At 38.8% G+C, this 20,237-nt stretch overlaps 1 protein-coding gene across 1 annotated transcript in view; it reads right to left on the bottom strand.

The window, feature by feature from the left end:
- The window catches only part of ccser1 (coiled-coil serine-rich protein 1), a 219,496-nt gene that overhangs the window by 150,833 nt on the left and 48,426 nt on the right, over positions 1-20,237 (bottom strand). The window contains exons 10-11 of the mRNA XM_055223972.1: positions 17,867-18,041; positions 4,505-4,582 (exon numbers count right to left, since the gene is read on the bottom strand). Coding sequence (XP_055079947.1) covers positions 4,505-4,582; positions 17,867-18,041 — 253 coding nt within the window. The remainder of the gene's footprint in view (positions 1-4,504; positions 4,583-17,866; positions 18,042-20,237) is intronic.

Below are 20,237 nucleotides of genomic sequence, written 5' to 3'. Positions count from 1 at the left end.
GACTTTCCGCATTGTAGCTGCATTGTATAGAAGAAATAAACTGTCTAAAAGGATATACACTACTGCACACTTGACTCCATAGCAACAAGACGCAGTTTCAGTGTCGGAGTAATAGTATATAATCTGATGCATTTTCAAATGTCAATGTAGGAGTGTGAATTCTACAAAATTGGAGTTAGTTATAAGCAGTGACATTTATATATGACAAATGTAAAAAGCTGGCAAAGAGAGCTTATAAACTCATCTCTGTGAATTATTAGGATGCTCTGAATGCATAAGGTAAGTGCGGAATAACTTTGGACCACTGCAAAACACAGGACTGTCCGGATAATTACTATAATACAATCATTTTGGGGGGTCAGACTCATTATGGATGCAAGATAACTACTTTTATTATTTATTCTGTTATATTTTACATTTAGAAGACTTTTTATTGAAGGTTTGGTTTCAAAATGTGTTATCGTGACAGGCCTAGCAAACCGTATGGTCAGTGGCAGTGAAAACGGTTGTTGGCGTCTCGAACACAGGAGAATAAAGATGACTCACACTTGCACGTATCACTCTAAATATGACAGAGGGTAAATGGGAAGGAGAAAAAATATGGCATGGGAAAAAGCTTTGGAAAGCCGATTTTGCACAATATGTCTCCTTTAACGCTTTCAATCATTTACATTCCATCTGTAGTCTTTATTTTTGCTATGTTAGTTCTTCTTTTATGCTGTAATTAGCGCATTAAAACACTCTGCTGTTTACATGTGATGTATAATTTGCACTATAAACATGTAAAAACTACACCGTCTTATTTCCACAATTCCTCATGTGTCCTCCTCCTAACACAGTCTTCTGCTCTCTCCTTCCCCCCTTTCATGTCCCTTTATCCTCTCTCCATTTGCTTGCATGCCATGTCCATAACTTGTCGTTTTAATTTCCCCTTATCATGCGGCCACAACTGATCCTTCATGTAGGTCAGTAATGAGGGCACGCACGCTCATGCAAACGACACCAGCGAGTCCTGTGGAGCCTCACGGAAATGCATTGTACATACACATACGAGATTTACTGCAAAAACAGTGTATTCTTAACGACTTTAGATCAATTATAGAAAGTTTAGATCTTTTAGATATTGTAAATTAATAAGAAAAAACAATACAATTTCAGATTTGTATTCAATGTTTGTGTCATGTCATGTGGTGTATTCAGGTAATAGCAGCAGCTGTATAATAAAAGGTGCACTATGTCATTACAGCTACAGGTTTTAGCGTTTATCTCTTTTGTTGCAAGACGCCATCTCCTCTTACATTGGAAATCAAGAAATTCCCCATCCAGCACTCAATGGATCAATGAGGTTATGTCCTTTTTGAAGGCGGAGAAGATTAGATATTCCAAGAAGGGTATTGTAAACAAATTTTAGAGTAAGTGGCAACCATTTATTGACTTTTTTGAAACTGTCTAAGCTAACCTCCATCCCCCGCTCCCCTTTTTTTTGTGTGCGTATTTATTTATATATATATATATATATATATATATATATATATATATATATATATATATATATATATATATATATGTTTTTATTATTTACTATGTGACGCTCTTATTTATTTAAGATTTTATTTATTCAAGATTTCTGTGATTTCATTTATTTATTTTTGTATTATTATTGTCATCATTATTTTATATTATTTATTTATTTATTTACTTTTTAAGTTTTAGTTCTTGTTATATAAAAATTAAAAGGTGTGTATGCGTTTGTTGTTTTAAATGACAGTATACTGTAATATTTGTTCACACATCAATAAAAACGTGAAAAAATAAAAAGGTGCACTATGTCACATTCTTGTCTCTATGGAAATGCATTGATTTCTTTGCCATGAAGGTTCCAGAGTATATCATTAAACGTATTAAATCTATTTCACATTTAGTCACTTACAGAAGTCGTTATAGCGAAAAAAATAAAAAATCTTGAAAACATACATTCTTACTGAGAGTCGGCTCACCTCTCCACAGGTCTGACCTGTAACATGGCCAACCCGCATCATCTGCTCTTTTCCTCTGAGATAAGTTTAATGCCATATTGTGGAGCATTCTAGCAATAACATCTCAGTGGCGACAAGCAGGCGACAATTAGCTTGCGCTAGAATATGTAGAGTTGATTCTATAACTGTTACCTAGCAACCATAATGTGAAACTGCACAATAGTTGTAATTAAACTAATACAAATAAATTACAACCCTTTTATTTTGTTTAATGAAGGTTTAAGCCAGAAAAATGCCTTACTTTTTTGTAAATTGTCTGTTTTTTGGATGGGACTTTCCATTTTGATGACATACGTAGAGGGATTGCGTTTTATAACTCAGCACTATTATTTTGTACTTTTTTGTACTCGTTCTTTTCAATTTTTTTTTTTTTCCCACAAACTGCCACTTAACTGAAGTAAAACTATGATAAATATTTAGCACAAGTACTATGCCGCCAAACCAAGCCAAAATTGGAAAAACACAAAAACCTGTCATATTCACTTTTCGTCACAAACAACATTATACCACAGCTAAAAGCTCAAACGTCTCTTGAGCATAAAACGTCTCCTTGAAACGATCCCCCTCTGAAGTGAATATACAGTCACCGCGCTTTAAGTGTACCACATACAGGTAATGTAGTCCGCCATTGTCCTTGAGCTCAGGCACAAGGCAACACCATTTATTTTAGCTCCACCCAAGGACAAAATCTGAGTCGCTGTAATGGTGATGGCCTGGATGAGGAGCAGCACAGGTCCTGCTCTCATCACCAAAGGACATTATTTAACTCATAAAGACGTCTGTTCTGTAGGTAAAGGTGCACTACGTAACTCAGGTGAGCGTCTGTCAGCTGCTTGTCTCTGTGGAGATGTCATTCTTTGCCTAGAGACAGCAGGTCAGATATGTGGAACGGTGACCCAGCTTAAAATAACAATGCATGTTTTGTTTTTTTTCTCCCCCAAGTTATGTATGAGCGAAGTAAAAAAAATGATTCTGTCAACTGGACGAAAAGTTTCATTGCTTATCCAAGTCGCTTCTTCAATTCTGGTCAGATTACTGGTGGACACTGCCTTATATCTGTCTGAAGGAGCTAACTACACTGAAACAAACACACCTTAAACGGGAGTCACATTCATTTTAATGGGGGACTCCAGAGAGGTTTGCTGCTAGCCTGCTACAATATAAAGTAGGTTTATTTGTGTAAAATATTCAATGTTCCTGTGCAAGAATAAGTGTGGACAAACTTTTTGTGCGATTGTTGTGCGGGGGCTGCTTGGGGGACTTAAACTAACTGCTGGGTGGGTTTGACATGTACTCTGAACGGGTTACTTCACTGGATCTTACCAGAGCTACTCATCTGCTCAACAGCTTCCTGCCCTGCAGTGAGGCAGTTAGATCAGAGACTCTGGACTTCATATTATTTTTACTATATCTACTGTTGCACAAAATAGTGGTGCTGTGTGTAACAAAATTATGTTTTTTTTACATAAAACTGATAAACTAATCTTTCTCTGTGTGTCTTGAAATTACTTTGTAGTCTGTATAGAACTTTAAGAAATGGAATATATTGGAATATATTTCAAGTAAACAAAACTGAATACCTTGATGCTACAAAAGCAATTTAATAATCTGGTGACAAACTTTCATAATCACACTTGCTCCTGTTTTAAATGGACCTATGTACTAATTTGTTTTGTTTGTTTTTTGCATGTACATTTTTTCTATATTTTGAACACAACGTCCATGAAAAAGAGAGTCAAAGTGCTCTCATTGGGTCACCCTGTATAAATAAATATAAATATTATAAAAAGAAAAAAGGCGTTAGCCCTATTTAAAATCAACAAAATTATAGTAGGTCAATATGCAAAATGGATAAAAATTTAATGTCATACTGTGGAACATTTCAAACTAAGCAATATGCAGACAGGCAAGTGGTGGACCCTCTGCATACATGTTATGTAAATGTATAGACTTGTATAGGCCCATGGACCACTGTGGAAAGAAAGTAATACCATTTAATGTTGAAAATCATTTTAGTATCATAACACTAGTACAACTATTTTTGTTCACTCATTCAAATTAGAGACATTACATTTGCTTTAATAATGAAAGTAGACTCCCTCTCACACACACACACACACACACAAATAATTGTGCTCTTGATGGACGAGGCCACAGTGAGGGTCTGTCAGAACTAGCCCCCTTTCATTCAATTTACTCTCTCCCTTCAAACATTTTATTTCCGCTTTCCTAGAACCTCTTCATCCTCTTCATCCTCTATCTCCCCCTCTCCCCCTCCTCCTCTTCTTCATTAAGCCTGGATACTGAAAAGCCATTTTATTGTTCTCATAAGGCTAAAAACTGGAGGTGACAAAGAGAGAGACGATATCTCCAGCAGGATAGGTGTTTGCTCGCTGCCTGTCTGATTACACTAAAGCACCAATGCGGAACTTTAATTGCAGAGGCAGGGTGAGCGATGTGCGGTTTACCTTAAAGGGAAGGGACTTCTCGCTGCAGGGGCTGATGGGTAGAGACTGGAGGCTGCTGGCAGGACTGGTCTCTGTGCTCTGGAACAGATAACGAGGAACAAATGTAATGAGAGAGACTAATGTACAGCTTTGTCTGATTAAAATATTTCAGAGGAAAACACATCATTGGTTTTCTGTTTGTAATATACTTAAAAGAAGAACAGCGGCAGCTCATTCAAAACGGAAATGCTTTTTGTCGCCATGGAGATGTTGAATGTTCTGCAGTACAGCATTAAACCCATCAATGTCCATGGGGATGAGCTCTAGGCAAAATTACAGGTCAGATCTATGTAGGGGCGACTCTGCTCACTGTATGAATGCATGTTTTTCAATGTTTTTTAGCACAATAAAGATATCTGCAATCAAATTAAAGCACGACAGACAAGTTTAATGTCATACTGTGGAACATTCCAAGCAAAACGGACAGACTTTCAAGTTTTCCACCAGAAAAGTTACTTGGTACACAGTGAAATATTTAAATTTTTATTGTTGAACATCTTCTCACTCCTTTTTGAACAAAACATTAATGGTATGTACTTTATGTAGGCTTATGTTGTTGTTGTTGTTGGGGTTTTTTTCTCTGCAGTGTTCAAAATAAATGATCAAATGAAATGGAAAATAAAATAAATAAATGGAAGAAGGTGAGATAATATATGTAAGGTGAAAATATTGTATTTAACAGTAGATGTGCATAAACTGGCCAAGCAAATTTACAAAGATAATTGTCAATAAACACACTGTCCAATACAATTTCTAGGCCAAAACAGCAAGGAATATTGTAGCATGTGATTCAAATAGGCATTTCAATCAAAGTTTATTTATATAGCACATTTAAAAAACAATTTCAGCTACCAAAACCAAAATGTAATAGGAAAAGAACAATAAAACACCAAGATATCCCGTCTAGCTAGTATTAAATACCAGGGAGAAGAGGTGGATTTTCAGTCTAGTCTTAAACTGTGTTAAAGACTGCACATGTCTTCTCTGTTTCCATGGAAGTTTCCTCTATAAATAAAAATCATATACAATACTTATCCACTGAAACACCATGACCGTGAACCGAACTCTTGAAGAAGTGTCTCTGAGCGCAGCACTATAGTCGCCCACTGCTCCTGACAGCTTTCCCTGTACCATAATGGACGGTTCAAATGCCAAGGACAAGTATAACCACTACTCCACAATAAACATTAACATTGACATGATAAGAGTTAAAGGTGCTGTACCTGATTTTGACTCTATTAAAACGTGAAAAACAAAACTACTTTATTTGAAACAGTCTGCAGTGGTCCAAAGTTATTCCTCGTTTAGCTTATGCATTCCGAGCATCCTAAGTATTCACCACGATGACTTTATAACCGCCTTTCACAACTTTCAGAGGCCAGAGGTGTAAAGCTAATAGCAGCTAGCATGCTAAGCACTCACTTCCTGGTTATAAGACAATAAAAAGCTTTACAATTAGATGCAGACAGCGCACAGCAGATGTTTTTGATCAGGAGAGCTGCTTGTTAAATATATCTGTACTGGCACAAAATCTACTTAAATACATGGATAAAATGAGTACACAACCTTTAAAAAAAAAAAAAAAAAAAGTTTAAAACCATAGACATTTTACCACAATTTTGCATCTAGTAATTGAAGATGTCATGCTGTGTCATTAGTTTTACTTTTATTTTTTGGTCAACAAAACTTTAACTTTGACAATTACTGTTTTAAAACTGAAATTGAAAGTTAGGAGGAATAACTTTGGACCACTGCAAACTGTTTTAAACGAATTAGTGATGTAACATTCACGAACGAGTCAGCTCTTTTGAACAGAACCGGAAAAGAACCAAATCTTTTTCTAATTTGTATGCATTTTTACACTGATTGATGCTGAACCAACACAAAAATCAGCGCAGAAGCAAAGCAGGTGACAAGAGTGAGAGCTTTGGGCACAAAAAAAAAACATATTTGAGATCATAATGACAGTTGTTTTCTGATAATTATTACTGTAGGGTAATGTTTTATTTGGATGCTGCATAATTTCAAACAGTAAACACACCAACAGTCTCAGTTTGAACCATTTTAAGCAGATCTGAGCCTTGGTCATTTCTCTCTGTGATTAGTTTGTTGTTAATTGAGTTAAGTCACATTGGCTTCTGTCGTATAAATAAATATATAAAGAGTGAGTCTTTTGAACAGCTCTTTGAACAGGTCCAAAAGATTTAGATCCCATAAACAAAAGAAATCACTATTAAAATGAACTAGCTCTGTTGCTCATGTTTTTAGACCATAAAAATCAGGTACAGCTCCTTTAACACTGATGTTCTGAAAGTCACTGTATAACGCTAACCAAGACGTACTTCCACCTATTTGTCTTGTGAAAGCTCAGAGCGGCTGGGCGCCAGCTGTGTCCACACCGCCTCTCTGCGCACAGGTGTCTAATGGCCCCAAAAGGAGGAGCCAGAGGGGGTCCTACGCTAACAGAACAGAGCCGGGCATAAATCCAGCACATATCAATGCACGAACGTAAGCACAAACCTTCAGAGGAGCAGCGCCCTCTGGAGGTCACCTGTGAAAGCGCCGACAGATGGAGCAGCGGGGGAGGAGGGCACCGTGTCTTTAGTGAAGGCTACGGTTATTTACATAATGCAGCAGAAAGACATGACAGTTCACACAGGCAGGGCGAGCTGGGCTAACAGTGTCAGGCAGATGGAAAAGAGAGAATCAGTGAATGAGTACATATGTTAGTACTGGGGAATGGTACACAGGAGGCGTCCTTAGAGTCTCTGTAACGGATTTTTACTGTCTTTAAATGGTTTGCAGAGGTCGGAATTATATAGCATAATATAAGCGCTGGTGCAACAGTATGTCTAACTAAAACTAGCATGGTAACACACACCTCACACTGATTATCGCGCAATTAAAGGCTCAAAGCTGCTGCACCAGGGGACCCATCTCCAGATCTTGAGCTACTCTTGGTCAGGACTACCTTACCTGGAGGATTTGACCTGTTGTATGTGCTTTGGGTTGATGGAGGAAGCCAGAGCGCCCTGAGGAAACCCAGGAAGACACATGGAGAACATGTTAACTCAAAGGATACCGCTACTCTTACAGTACATACATTGACTGATATATTGGGCTGAACGGCCTTAAATCGCCAGCGAGGGTCAATATGTTGTCGGCGGGGTGACCTGCTGCTTAAAGCGTACACATAAAGTACACTTTAAAGGGCCTATATTACTCTATTTTCTCATCTTTTTATATTTGCTTATAATTTTTTTGTTTCCTCATCACAAACACACCTGGAGTTGTGTTTTGTTTCATTCACAACACACAAACCCTGCACATTTTGGCTGAGTTCTCGAACTGAAAACTGTTACACCTTGTGATGTCATGTGTTAATACAGGAAGTGCTCCACTATGTTTTTAAACTCCATACACCTTCACTAGAATCAGTCGGATAATTTCAGCCCTGGAATTGCTCATTTCTACTGAACTAAACGTAAAATGTAGCTGTTAACCTGAAAACTGTTACTTCGTGACATCACAAGGTGGAACAGAGCATTTCAAGCTTTGGAGATGTAGACAGACAAAAATAAAGGATTACTCAAACATGTGTGAATGAAGCAAAACGCAGCTCCAGGTGTGTTTTTCAGGAGGTAACAGCATTAGAAGATGGCCCAAAGCTCACAAGAGTCCATTTTGTGTGATAAAGGACCATACATGCTAAAAAAGTACTGCACAATAGTCAAAACTGGCCCAATATATCAGCCTAAAAATATTGTTGTTTGATTTCTATGTCTCTCTCCATCTCTGTGTAACAACAACTGACTAGAAAAGGATGGTAAATCCCTTCCATCATCCATCTAGAGATACCAGTAGTCACTTTTGTAGCGCGCATCATCTGTCAATATAAGCAAACAGCAAACCTGCAGAAGCCAGACTGATGTGAGCCGCTCTGAGTGGAGTTCTACACATGATCAATCTGGAATGGCTCATTGAAATCTTTCGGGAAAAGCAGAAGTCAGTTTAATACTTTAAACTGATGGAGCAGAGTGAGCAGATACATCAACTATAACCAGATCCAACAGAGACGTCTTTCCCATCCACAAATTCACAAAGTGGTTCCTGCTGTTCCTTTTTTTCCCAAAATAATCTGGATCCAAAAGCAGTGTTCTTGGCATCACTGTGTTTGTTTTGGTTTGTTAGGGTTCTTCCTGGTATCATGTCTGAATAGCCGGCCTCAAAACCACAATACCGCCTTGTTACTGGACCGGTTCACCATTACACTACAAGCAAAAAAATAAAATGAAAGTACCAAAAAAAGGCTTGATACCACACATTTTAATAAAAACACTTATTTGTCAGGCATTCTTCCTGATTTGAAGGATTTGGCATGGCAACAATTGTTAACGCAATAACACAATTCAAACCCAAATGTATTTTTAGAATGGGGAAGGTCCTCACAAATCATTCAAATCAAAAAGAAATAATTTGCAAGAAATCCATATGTACTAGTTCTGACATCAAGCCAATTCTAAAACTATTCAGAAAAGGTAAACATTTGTGCTGGTTAAGTGATTTTTCTCAATATCAATACATTTTCAAATGATTATCTACAGTTTCGATATTAGTTTTAACATCCAATAGTATCTGGATATGGAACTTGACAACCCTAATACAAACTCATTGATCCAAAACAAAGCTAATTCACTCCATCTACACAATTGTGCTGCATAAGTGAAAACTGACATAGCTTGGTCATGTTGTGGGCACCGTGACAAAGACCCCAAGCCAATAATCTGTCAGCACAAAGTTGGCCGACCTTTATGGCGTTATACCTTCCAATCAGAATTATAGGTGTACTGTGGCATCAGGCCCTCCATGTGTCGATGGTGATCAATGCCTCACCCCATGTAAAGAAACACAACTCCTCTCAGTGCTCACCCTCATGTTGTCTTTAAACCGAATATGACAGGTTACACTACCTCATTTTAGTAAAACGCAGTGAACATAACATTTATTTAAACAGTGTTGGTGTAGGTTATAATTTTACTTTCTGCGTGGCAACAGTAAAGTGTTTGGATTGCCCCTGAGTGCCCCTGGGCCCCCTGTTGTTCAATCTGTACATGTTGCCATTAGGCCAGTTACTGCACAGCAATGTGTCCTCCCACAACTGTGCAGATGACACTAAGATCTATGTCTCACTGCAGCAGGTGAATATGGACCAGTGGATTCACTCTGTCACTGCATCCAACAGATCAGTGTGTGGATGCAAAACAACTTTGTTTCAAACCTTCAAATCCGGCTAAAAATCTAATCTAAAACCAGACTCAGAGAGACTTATCCATACATTTATCTCCAGTAGGTTAGACTACTGTAAGGTCCTGCTCACTGGCCTCTGCAAACGAGCCTTAAGACAAATGCAGTACATCCAGAACACTGCTGCTCGGGTCCTGACTAGAACCAGGAAATACGAGCACATGCGCCCTGTGCTCAGGTCTCTGCACTGGCTCCTGTGGCTCAGAGAATAGACTTTAAGCAGCTCTGCTTGTGAACAAGTCTCTCTAAGGCCTAGCTCTAAAGTACATCTCCAACATGTTAGTGCCACATGAACCATCTCACACTCTGAGGACTTCAGGGACCGGCCTCCTGCTGGAGCCCAGAGTCAGGACTAAACATGGAGAATCAGTGTTTCAGTTTTATGCAGCTAAAACCTGGAACAATCTTCCTGAAAATGTGAGACAGGCCTCTACTTTGACAATGTTTAAATCCAGGCTCAAAACGGTTCTGTTTAGCTGTGCATATGACTGAAAGGTTTTATTCTGCTCTCTTCTTTTTTAATGGTAATTTTCTGATTATTATTTGTGACTATGTTTTGATTTGTTGTCTTGTGATTTTAATGTCCTTCTTAATCTGTAAAGCACTTTGTATTACTTTGTGTACGAATTGTGCTATACAAATGACCTTGCCTTGCCTTTGTTCACTGAGTCAAAGTTTCCGAAGGTTGGTGGTGCGATTCCAGCTCCCAAAGATAAATGCTGTCGTTGTGTCTTTGGCCAAGACAGTAAACCCTCCTCAGCCCTAGTCTGCGTACACTGGTTTATGGATATATATGTGTTAATGGGTGAGTGGTTTCTTGCTGTAAAGAGTTTTGAGTGCCTAAACGGTGGAAAAGCAGTATATAAAAATGTGACCATAATCATGTCCATACCATTAGAAGTAATTCCATAACTGTTACTTAGCAACCATAATGTTTGCAAGGCTCAAAAGTAGTTATTAATTTAATGTATTTATTTATAACTAGAACAGTGCATTTTGACCAACAGTACAGCTGTATAAAAGAGGCTAGTTTCCTTCTGTAGACTTTTGTCAGATGTACAGAAGGACAGAAGGAACCCTGAAAAGAGGGATCACAAAAAGATACATTTCATAAATCTAAATTACTTACGCTTGTGTCTTAACTCCATTCTAGTTGTAATTAGACCAACACAAATAAATGATAAATAACACTTCCTGTATTTTTGCACTTTTCTTTACATGTTTTTTTGTCATATGCACTTTTAGCTTCAGCGTACACCTTTTCGTTCTTGTTAAATGTTATTGTTTCCGAAATAATGTCCAAATATACCTGTGCCCAAAATAAGCAACAGCACTACCACGATATTCTCTTTAAGGTCACCCTGTCCCATAGGCCTTTGCATGTAAGAGTCCCAACAATTAGATGTGCTTGAGTAAAAACCCTTTCAGATTTAAACATGGCCGAAGGTGCTGACAGCCCTGGATTTAATGACTAGCACTTCCCACAAGCTAAGCTTCTAAGGATGATGAATGGAATAAGAAAAGAAAGCAGTGTTTGAGGTCTGGTACGCCCCAATAATCACCTTCAAGTATTAGTTAAAGGTGCATTACATAACTTTTCTGGTGGAGAGTCCGCAAACTGTTTCTCATCATGGAGTGACTACTTACATTTTTGATAGAATTTTATTTTGTCTAATTAATATGTCCTAAACTTAAACAATCCACCAAGTCTTCTGTTTGCTCCAATGATTGTAAATATAAATGGACATAGCTAACCTGCTAGCCCCTGTGGTCCAAATAAGCATTTCTATTGAAAAACTGTGTTGCTAAGGACCCGCTCCCCGCTAAACCAGCAGTGCTGACGGGAAGGGGCGTTTCCTTCAACTGCCTCACTCAAAATTGGCTCTTTGGTTGCTATGGTAATTGCGGTCGAATTCCAAATATAGAACTCAGGTCCAAACTCGCCCCGTAACTGCTCTAGCCTCGATGGGTGACGTCAGACTCACTGAATCCAAATCTCAATTAAAAGTCCTTTAGTTTCAGAGTCCTATGATGTTGTTTTACCTGGAATGTTCCACAGTATAACGGTAAACTATACTATCTCCATGGAAACAAGCAGATCGGCACCACCACGTCAAGTTACGGGCCAAATCTGTGGAGAGTCGATCCCGCGCACGATAAGAATGCATGTTTACAGGAAAATTTCACTCTCATTGATGCGTCTGTCAAAATCTGTATGCACTCAGACTTCTCAGGCAAACACAAGCTGATCTGATGTATGTCTCCAAATGCCAGTGCTAGTGTGAAATAATGGCTTTTTGTTTGTTTAAAAGCTCAGTCGAAGGCTTTTTGGGAGAAATAATAATATCAGTGAGTGCTTTGCTGCTAATAAAAAGTGAGAGACAGTGAATGCTAAAACCCGTGTGAAGACTTTTAAAAGGTTGTTTTTGAAAACTTTGCACAAAGCATGTCGAGAGATTTATCCAAGTCATAAAAATGATAAAAGAGGACACTCGGGACTAAGGACAAGTACTTTAACGGTACACATTTAGTTTGACTCGGTCTATTGCACTGGGAGGTGTCTCTGCTGCCCTCTGCTGGCAACAGTCAGTATTAATGAAAGTCAAACTAGCAGCACGGCTATTTTCAACATGACAATGGCAGACGGAAGCTTTGGAGTGATAGCAGTAAGAGTCAGTATCTGTGTGTGTGTGTGTATGGTGGGTGTCTCTCTGTGTGTATTTGTGTGTATAATTTGTGTGTGTGTGTGTTAATGGGTGAGTGGTTCCTTGATGTAAATGCTTCGAGTGTCTTTAAAGTAGAAAAGCAAGGTATAAAATGAAGTAGTTAAGTGTTAGTGTTAAGGAAAGGAAACATGTCTGTCCACAAAGAGTGTCAGATGCACTGATCCGAAGCGACATAAACATCATCGGTAGTTCGCTCAGATCCACTGACCCACAGGTTGGTGGTGCTATTCCAGCTCCCACAGATGACTGCTATTATTGTGTCCTTGGGCAAGACACCTAATCCACCTCGTCCCCCGTGTCTGCATACATTGGTCTATGAAAGGGTGAGTGGTTCCTTGATGTAAAGTGCTTCGAGCGCTGTATAAAAATGTGACCATTTACCATTTTACCGTCTTGCTCTGAGGCGCTATTCGTAGCCACTCAGCCAAAGTGCCCTACCATTTATTTAGAGGTACTGTTGTATTTGGAAGAAGTACAATGAATTTTAAAATAACTCGTTTAATCTTTAACATTTTCAGTGTCAGTTTTGTCGTTGCCTCATTAGTTTGCCTTTTTTGCATAATTTTCCTTGTCAACACCTGCACAAGAGTGAATAATCAGAGAGAAATCAGATTACTCACATCAGATATCCTGTCTTGTTTCTGTGTGGAACTACAGAGACGTGTGCATGCAACAGTGTAAACTCTATGTCCAGGCCAATATGCTGCCCATACGCTCCACATGTGATCGAGCGATGTAAAAATTGCACTTTTCAAAGATTTCTGCTCACCCTTGTATGTCGCACACCTCACCTGCGTAACGACTGTCATGATTAGATACTGCATTTATTCATTTCTGTGTAGAGCCATGAATTTGGATAATCTGATCAGTCAACCGCTGTCAGATTCACCTCTAAGACATGGAGACAATGGCGTCCGCGTCTCTATACATTATAAAGGTGCAATGTAATCCTTATTTATCTTTTGTACTATTCACTATGAACCAGATATTCTATGTTCATAATAAAGATTGAATTTACTTGAATGAACTGATATAACTATTTACATGATATTTCCAAACTGATTACTCCAGAAATCAGGTAACAATCAGCTTTTTGGTGTGCATGTGAACGTAGCCACTGCCTCTAAATCTACACAGACACTTGCATAATTCCTCGTTTACTCTTCCTAACAAGCCCATGATTGGACTCTGTAAAACTACTTGCCAAAAAGTTGCTGAGATATGAACTCCCAACAAGACGAATCGCACTTTCTCAAATGCAATAACAAACCACATTTAACCATATGCAATTACGGCCTGAAATCACGCCTTCAACAATGCTACTCCGCGAAAAGTGATGGGTCTGGGGCCGCGAGAATAAGCTATAAGTCAACAAGCTAGCCCAGAGGAAGGAGAATGGATAGCGACGCAAGTTAGCCAACTCTGTACGTGTGGGTACAGCACAAACATGGTCGCCACGATTGTGAATATAAGCGGTGACAAATGAGGCGGGCGCGGTTCTGCTTGGATCTCTCCTCTGACAGTGACAAATGTAGATTACCATGTTCGGGATCATTAATACACACGGACACTGGTGCTAAGAAAGTTTTAGAGTGACCAACACAAGCAATGACTCGAGGGAAATAAATCAAGTGTAAATGGGGAACTCATAGCTGTTAAAACGTGCTTACTTATAGGGATATTGTTTTGGTTAAAGGAGCACTGTGTAACTTTTCTGGTGGAAGGTACGTCGCCAGCTTGTCACCATAAACATGTTGTCGTTTTGTCTGAAATGCTCCACAGCATAGCATTAAAAGTATCAGTCTTGCATTTATTCAATTACAGGTGTTTTAATTGTTCAGAAATACCTTGGAAAACATTTATAATAAGTAGGGTCGTCCTCTTCGCAGATCTGACCTGTAACTTGGACTGGTGGCAGCCCCTACTCATGTGCAAGGAGATAGACAAGTTAAATGTCATACTGTGGAACATATAAAAAAAGTAAAGACATCTCCATGGAGACAAGCAGATGGCAGATCCTTCAAGTTACAAAGAGCACCGCTACGTTCATAGATATTACGCATACTACACCTTCATTTGGTATTCATTTTTATATAACTTAAAGGTCAATCATGCCCATCTGGTGTCGGGGAGATTCACCGAGAGTCACAGGTTTTGAAGAAGTGTGGATTCTGCATCTCAGATAAGGAAAGTTCCATAGTTTGTCATTCAAAGGGCCCATTTTACTCTACTTTCTGATCTATGTTATAATGTTGTTTCCTCATCACAAACAGACCTGGAGTTGTGTTTTGTTTCATTCACACATGTTTAACACACACATATTTAGACTGAGTTCTCTCAAACAGAAAACACTTTGCTCCACCTCCGCTGTATTTTTAAACTCTGTACAACTTAACTATAATCATTTGGATATTTCAGCCCTGGAGTTGCCAATCTCTCGCTGTTAACTTGAAAACTACAACTTCGTGACATCATCAGGTGTTTTTTGAGGAGGATTATGACATGTCTTAAAGCTCCCAAGAGTCAATTTTGTGAAATCTAGACAGGTGACGCCACCAGGCCAGGTCAGATCTGTGGAGATGGAGCCTGCCGACATTAGGACTGCAGCTTTTTCAAGGTTATTTTTGTTCACCTTTAATATAGCAACATGTATCTGAGCATGTTTTAATCGCCCTTACAGTCAGTGTAGTTGGTGACGTCCGTTGTACTTTATATTTATCAAGTGACAGCATAAATAAAGAGTTTGGTGCTTTGAAATCTTCACTGTTTCTTATTCAGTTCAACATTTTCATTTTCATATATTACCAAGTAACATTTCGATCTCCTCTTTCCTTCTCCCGACTCCGGTTATGCGTCTGTGATATTACTGATGTATGAGAAGAAAGGGAAAGACCCGGAGTGCACAGCTCAATAGCAGAAGGTCACAGAAATAAAATGCAAAGTGGACACACATGCAGAGTCACCCTGTTGGCCCGCACTACATTATGGATCACTAGCGCTCGAAGAACAGGCTGAGCCAAATGTGCAAGTTAATGACACAAAACAAAGTAAAAAGGCTCGAAACTATCCTATTACATATTCAGGTTGTGTTTCTACCACTGTCTGCCTGCGTCTTGTAGGACTGAAGACCTGTCCTGTCGATCGATTCGTTAACTAAAAAGGGGGCACGGCAAAAGCTCTTACATATCTTTATGTATCAGACCCAAACTGCACTCAGAAGACGACACCTGCAGGGGGAGTTCATGCAAAAACAACTATTTATGCAGAAAAAGTACTACATGAAACAGTGTATTTACATAAAGAAAGATTAAACTTGTGAACCATGAGATTTATCTGCCTTTTTAAAATATAAATACCAAAAATGTATAACAATTCTTTAGATAATTCCCTCTCACTCACTACTTTCTTTCACAATGTGGTGCAAAAATCAATATCTAAGATAAAAGTACCCAAGTTCCACCATCTGGTTGTCTTCATGGAGATGTTACTTTTCCTGGAACATTCCACTGTATGGCATTAAACGTATCAATCTTGTATTTGTTCAGTTACAAGTCTTTTTATTGCTTATTGAAAAACATGCTTACAGTGAGTGGGGTTCACTCTCTCCACAGATCTGACCAGTATCTTGGCTTGTTGCTGTCATTTGTCTCCATGGAAATAGATAAGTTTAATGCCATATTATGCAACCATTTGCCTAAAGGATCATAAACATCCTCCTGGTATCCCTATGGCAGTCAAATATATCAACTCTAAGGACAGAAAAACAATTACTTAGACTTAAATGATTGAAACTTGGCAGAAAATTCCTTTGTGTCATTCTGCTTGAGAACGTCAATGAGACCTATGTGATCCTACAGGCGAAAGGCCAAAAACAAGACAAACATCTCCAATTATAATCCTATAAGAACCAAAGCCAGCATCACTTTGGAAAGATATTCAAACGCTTTCGCTGTCTGATCATCATGCTGAGTCTTTCTTCATTTTACGCATGTAGATATTCAGTTTTTGCCATCTACGAAAACCAGAGACAAAGGGAACGCCGCACCGCTCGCTCACTCAGTGCTGTAATACAGGTCCAGCTTTGATCTGAGTTTAGAGGCACTAATGGAGCTCTCGGTACATTTAGACACCTTTTTGTGCGCTCATGTGTGTTTATGCGTATGTGTGTGCAAGCATGTGTGTGTGTGGGTGGGTGTGTGGGGGTGTGTGTGTGTGTGTGTGTGTGTGTGTGCGTGGGAGGGAGAATGCCCCTGTATTTGAGGAGGTCGTACACTCATGCAGATTACAAGAAAACAGCCAGCAGACAGCGCTAATGGATGCTCTTTGGGTCCAGTCTTGGAATTTGTAGAATGTTCCTCTTTGGTATGTTAATGCAAAAAAAGCTTTTCAAATCATGCAGTGTGCAAATCAGTACAAATATGTTAAGAATTAGAAGTATCAGCATGGCTAGCTATATGACTTTCATTGTATTCCTCATGAAAAGTAGCCGGCTTAGTTTGAATGTAATTTCAAGGAGACTGTAGTGAGTCAATTCAATGTAAAGAAATGAATGGCTCTTTAATATTTGCTCTATTGTTACACATTTAAACAGGAAAGCATAGCAAAAAGTTCAACATAAAATATAGTGATGATTTATTATTTAGCACAGTGTCAAGGGACTTGTCAAATATTGTTAATGTAAATAGGTTAAAGTTGAGTTTCAAATATCATCTTTTATAATTAAATATACTCTTACCTTCCTGAAACACACTTATTTACTCTGATTATCAACTATCCCCAGATATTTGGGGTTTTAACCAATGTGTTTCATACTTATATGACCTGGAGTTTACATTTTTGAAGAACAACTAAAAGATTTTTCCGATATTGCAGGTATAGAAATCAAAATTGAACCTGTGTTGCCAGAGCCTTAACCTTCAGATAGACGACACACAAGTTTTTCTAATTCTCAGTATATGGACAGACCTCATGTGAAAGCTCAGAACCTCCAGAATTCGCTCACTGAACTGCAGAGAGCCCTTTTAGGTTTAAACAACTGGATTTAAGCATCCTCGTTTTCAAATAGGAGTGACTGACAGGTGGATTAGCCAATTGGGGGCACACACGCTTCTTCGTTTCATGTCATTGAAAAAAAAAATTCTGATTACACGATCACATTTGACCGAGCTTGAAAGGCGACGGAGGACGTGAGGACCAGACTGATCATCTGCATAAAAAATACAGAGATATCATTCTGAATTTGCCAGGCAAGATTTAAACATTACCCTTAACCAAAAGTCAAGTGCGTTCTTACCTCTTGCAGCGTGCGCTTGAGTCGGAGCAGTAGTGTTTTGACAGCAGTACAGTCCTGCTGCATCAGTCTCAGAGGCAGACTCTCCATTCCCACGGCTAGAGGCTCGTCTTCTCTCCCCACAGCCGGCCCCGAGCTCCCCTCAGCGGCCAGCAGACTAGAGGGTCGACTGGTCTCCCTGGAGAAGAAGCAGATCTAATGTTACCGGGAGTGGACTCAAACGGAAAATATTCAATCCACAGGCAGCCACAGGGATCGGTTGTTTTTTACTCCAGAGAGTTTTATACAGGAATACACAGATATCAGATATATAAGCGATTCAAACGTCCCTCCCTGAAGTTATGCATTAATATTATGGGCCAATATGGACGGGAGATGGAAAGAATGGGTAAGCTACTGCCTTCCATAAAGTACCTGTTTACATGCCAACGAGAGCAGCAAAATGAATCACAATAGAATCAAACTTGGAAAAAACAGCTACACTAAGATTTCTGCAAACAAAATATCCCTTGTTATGTACAAATCCTGCCAAAACACATGTTAAGATGACTACAAACATGTTCTAACAGTTTATCAGTTCTTATCTGATTGTTTTTTGAAATTTTAACGCTCCTTGAAATGGTCCAAAAGGTGCAAAATGGAATTCTGTATATAAAAAAAATGATCCAGGCCTTAAGAAGAAAGTTAAAGGTTAGGTTAGCCTTTTTCTTCCCCATAGGGAAATTTGCCCTCCGTATTTGATCCATCCTTCAAACCCACTGGGGCAACCTGTGAGAAGCAGTGGGACCCATCTTCAGATCTTGAGCTAGACTTGGTCAGGACTACGTTAGCTGGGGGATTTAAAGACTTTTCAGAGCTTTTAACCATGTTATAGTTGTTTTCCCTTCTCATTTACCCTCTCTAAGTTGTATTAGGAGCAATTTGTGCATGTTTGATCAATCTTTAATCACTTATTTTCAAGACGCCATATTGATCTATCTCCATTTTCACCTTCACCGGCATAGACTCACTGTGACCTAATTACTTCGTTCTCCAATTTTATTTTCTTAATTGAAGATATGCGTAGTTTTTTTTTTGGAACAAATGAAAAATTTTTTATCTGCTACTCGCTGGTGTGATCTGCATGTATCCATAGGAGGGGTTGACAGCTACACAGCTCTTTGTTATGATGACGTTTACGGCGATGTCAGCTCCCATTGGGCACCACGGTTTTCTAACGCGGAAGTCGGCGGACATGTTTCTTTTGTTAAGTCCTTTTTTGATGAATTATGAGATTTAAAATGTGCACATTTTAACATACAGATCTGCAGGTGTCATAGGTTATAACTACAGAACAGACACAAGCACACAGTCTTCTTCTGTTTTGAGTTGATGGATGAACCAGACACAAGGAGAACATGCAAACTCCATACAGAAAGATCCGGGAGCCAACCCAGAACTTTCTTGGCATGAGGTGAGAAGGCAAAAGGCTAGCCACCCAGCCACCGTGCTGTAGGCGATTTAGCAAGGCTTATAGACAACTTGTTTTTGTTTGCGCACTGTGTTCCAGGCCGTTTGGGTTATTGCTTATATTGATTGGCTGCGTGTGTGCAGAGTGCAAGCAAGACTATTACTGTTATTATCCTTTGTAAATAATATTCATTGTTCTCAGTTTCTAACCGGTGGTTTAGAAATAAAAACACGGCCGAACTCAGCACAAAGCCGCTGAAATCTGCAAATAAACCAAAAGTGAGCGCAGATAAGAAGCTCATTACACCGAATACCATTTTGTCCAAGACATTTATTATGAACTGTGGAGAGGGGCTGAACAATGGTGGAACGAAATCCATTTACTAATATGGCTATTTAATTGAGATGTATTTTTTATTTATAAAGTGGATATTTTGAGGAAAATTAATACCTCACAGCAACCAAAACAGGCAACAAAAAGGCAACTTCTACAGCTAAAGTAGCCCTGACCAAGCCTAGCTCATGATCTGGAGATAGGTTCCTGCCAACTAGGACTGCAACATGACCGCAATTTGAATAAACGCAATTAGCAAATCGCAAAGGCTGCAATTTTTTAAGTATCATAATTTCCTCCACAAACAACAAAATCTTATTCTGCATAAAAACAGCTAACCCTGTTGTTTAGATCTGTACAAACATGTTCTGAAATGTGATTCTTGTATTAGTTTGTCAGTTTATTTTTCAGTCCTTTTGTTGATTCTTCTGGATGTGTTTAAAATTTGTACAGAATCTTATTATTAAAACATAAATCACAAAACTAATTGGCTTAAGACTACACCAATATTACGTTTTATACTGACAAAAATAAATAAATCAAAAGCATCAAAAGTTAGCAGCTTTTAACTAAACCTAATGGAGAAAATAT

The sequence above is a fragment of the Periophthalmus magnuspinnatus genome, chromosome 9 (assembly GCF_009829125.3).
Source record: "Periophthalmus magnuspinnatus isolate fPerMag1 chromosome 9, fPerMag1.2.pri, whole genome shotgun sequence".
Lineage (NCBI taxonomy): Eukaryota > Metazoa > Chordata > Actinopteri > Gobiiformes > Gobiidae > Periophthalmus > Periophthalmus magnuspinnatus.
The sequence above is the reverse complement of the archived record's forward strand: the minus strand, read 5'-3'. Positions and strand labels throughout refer to the sequence as shown.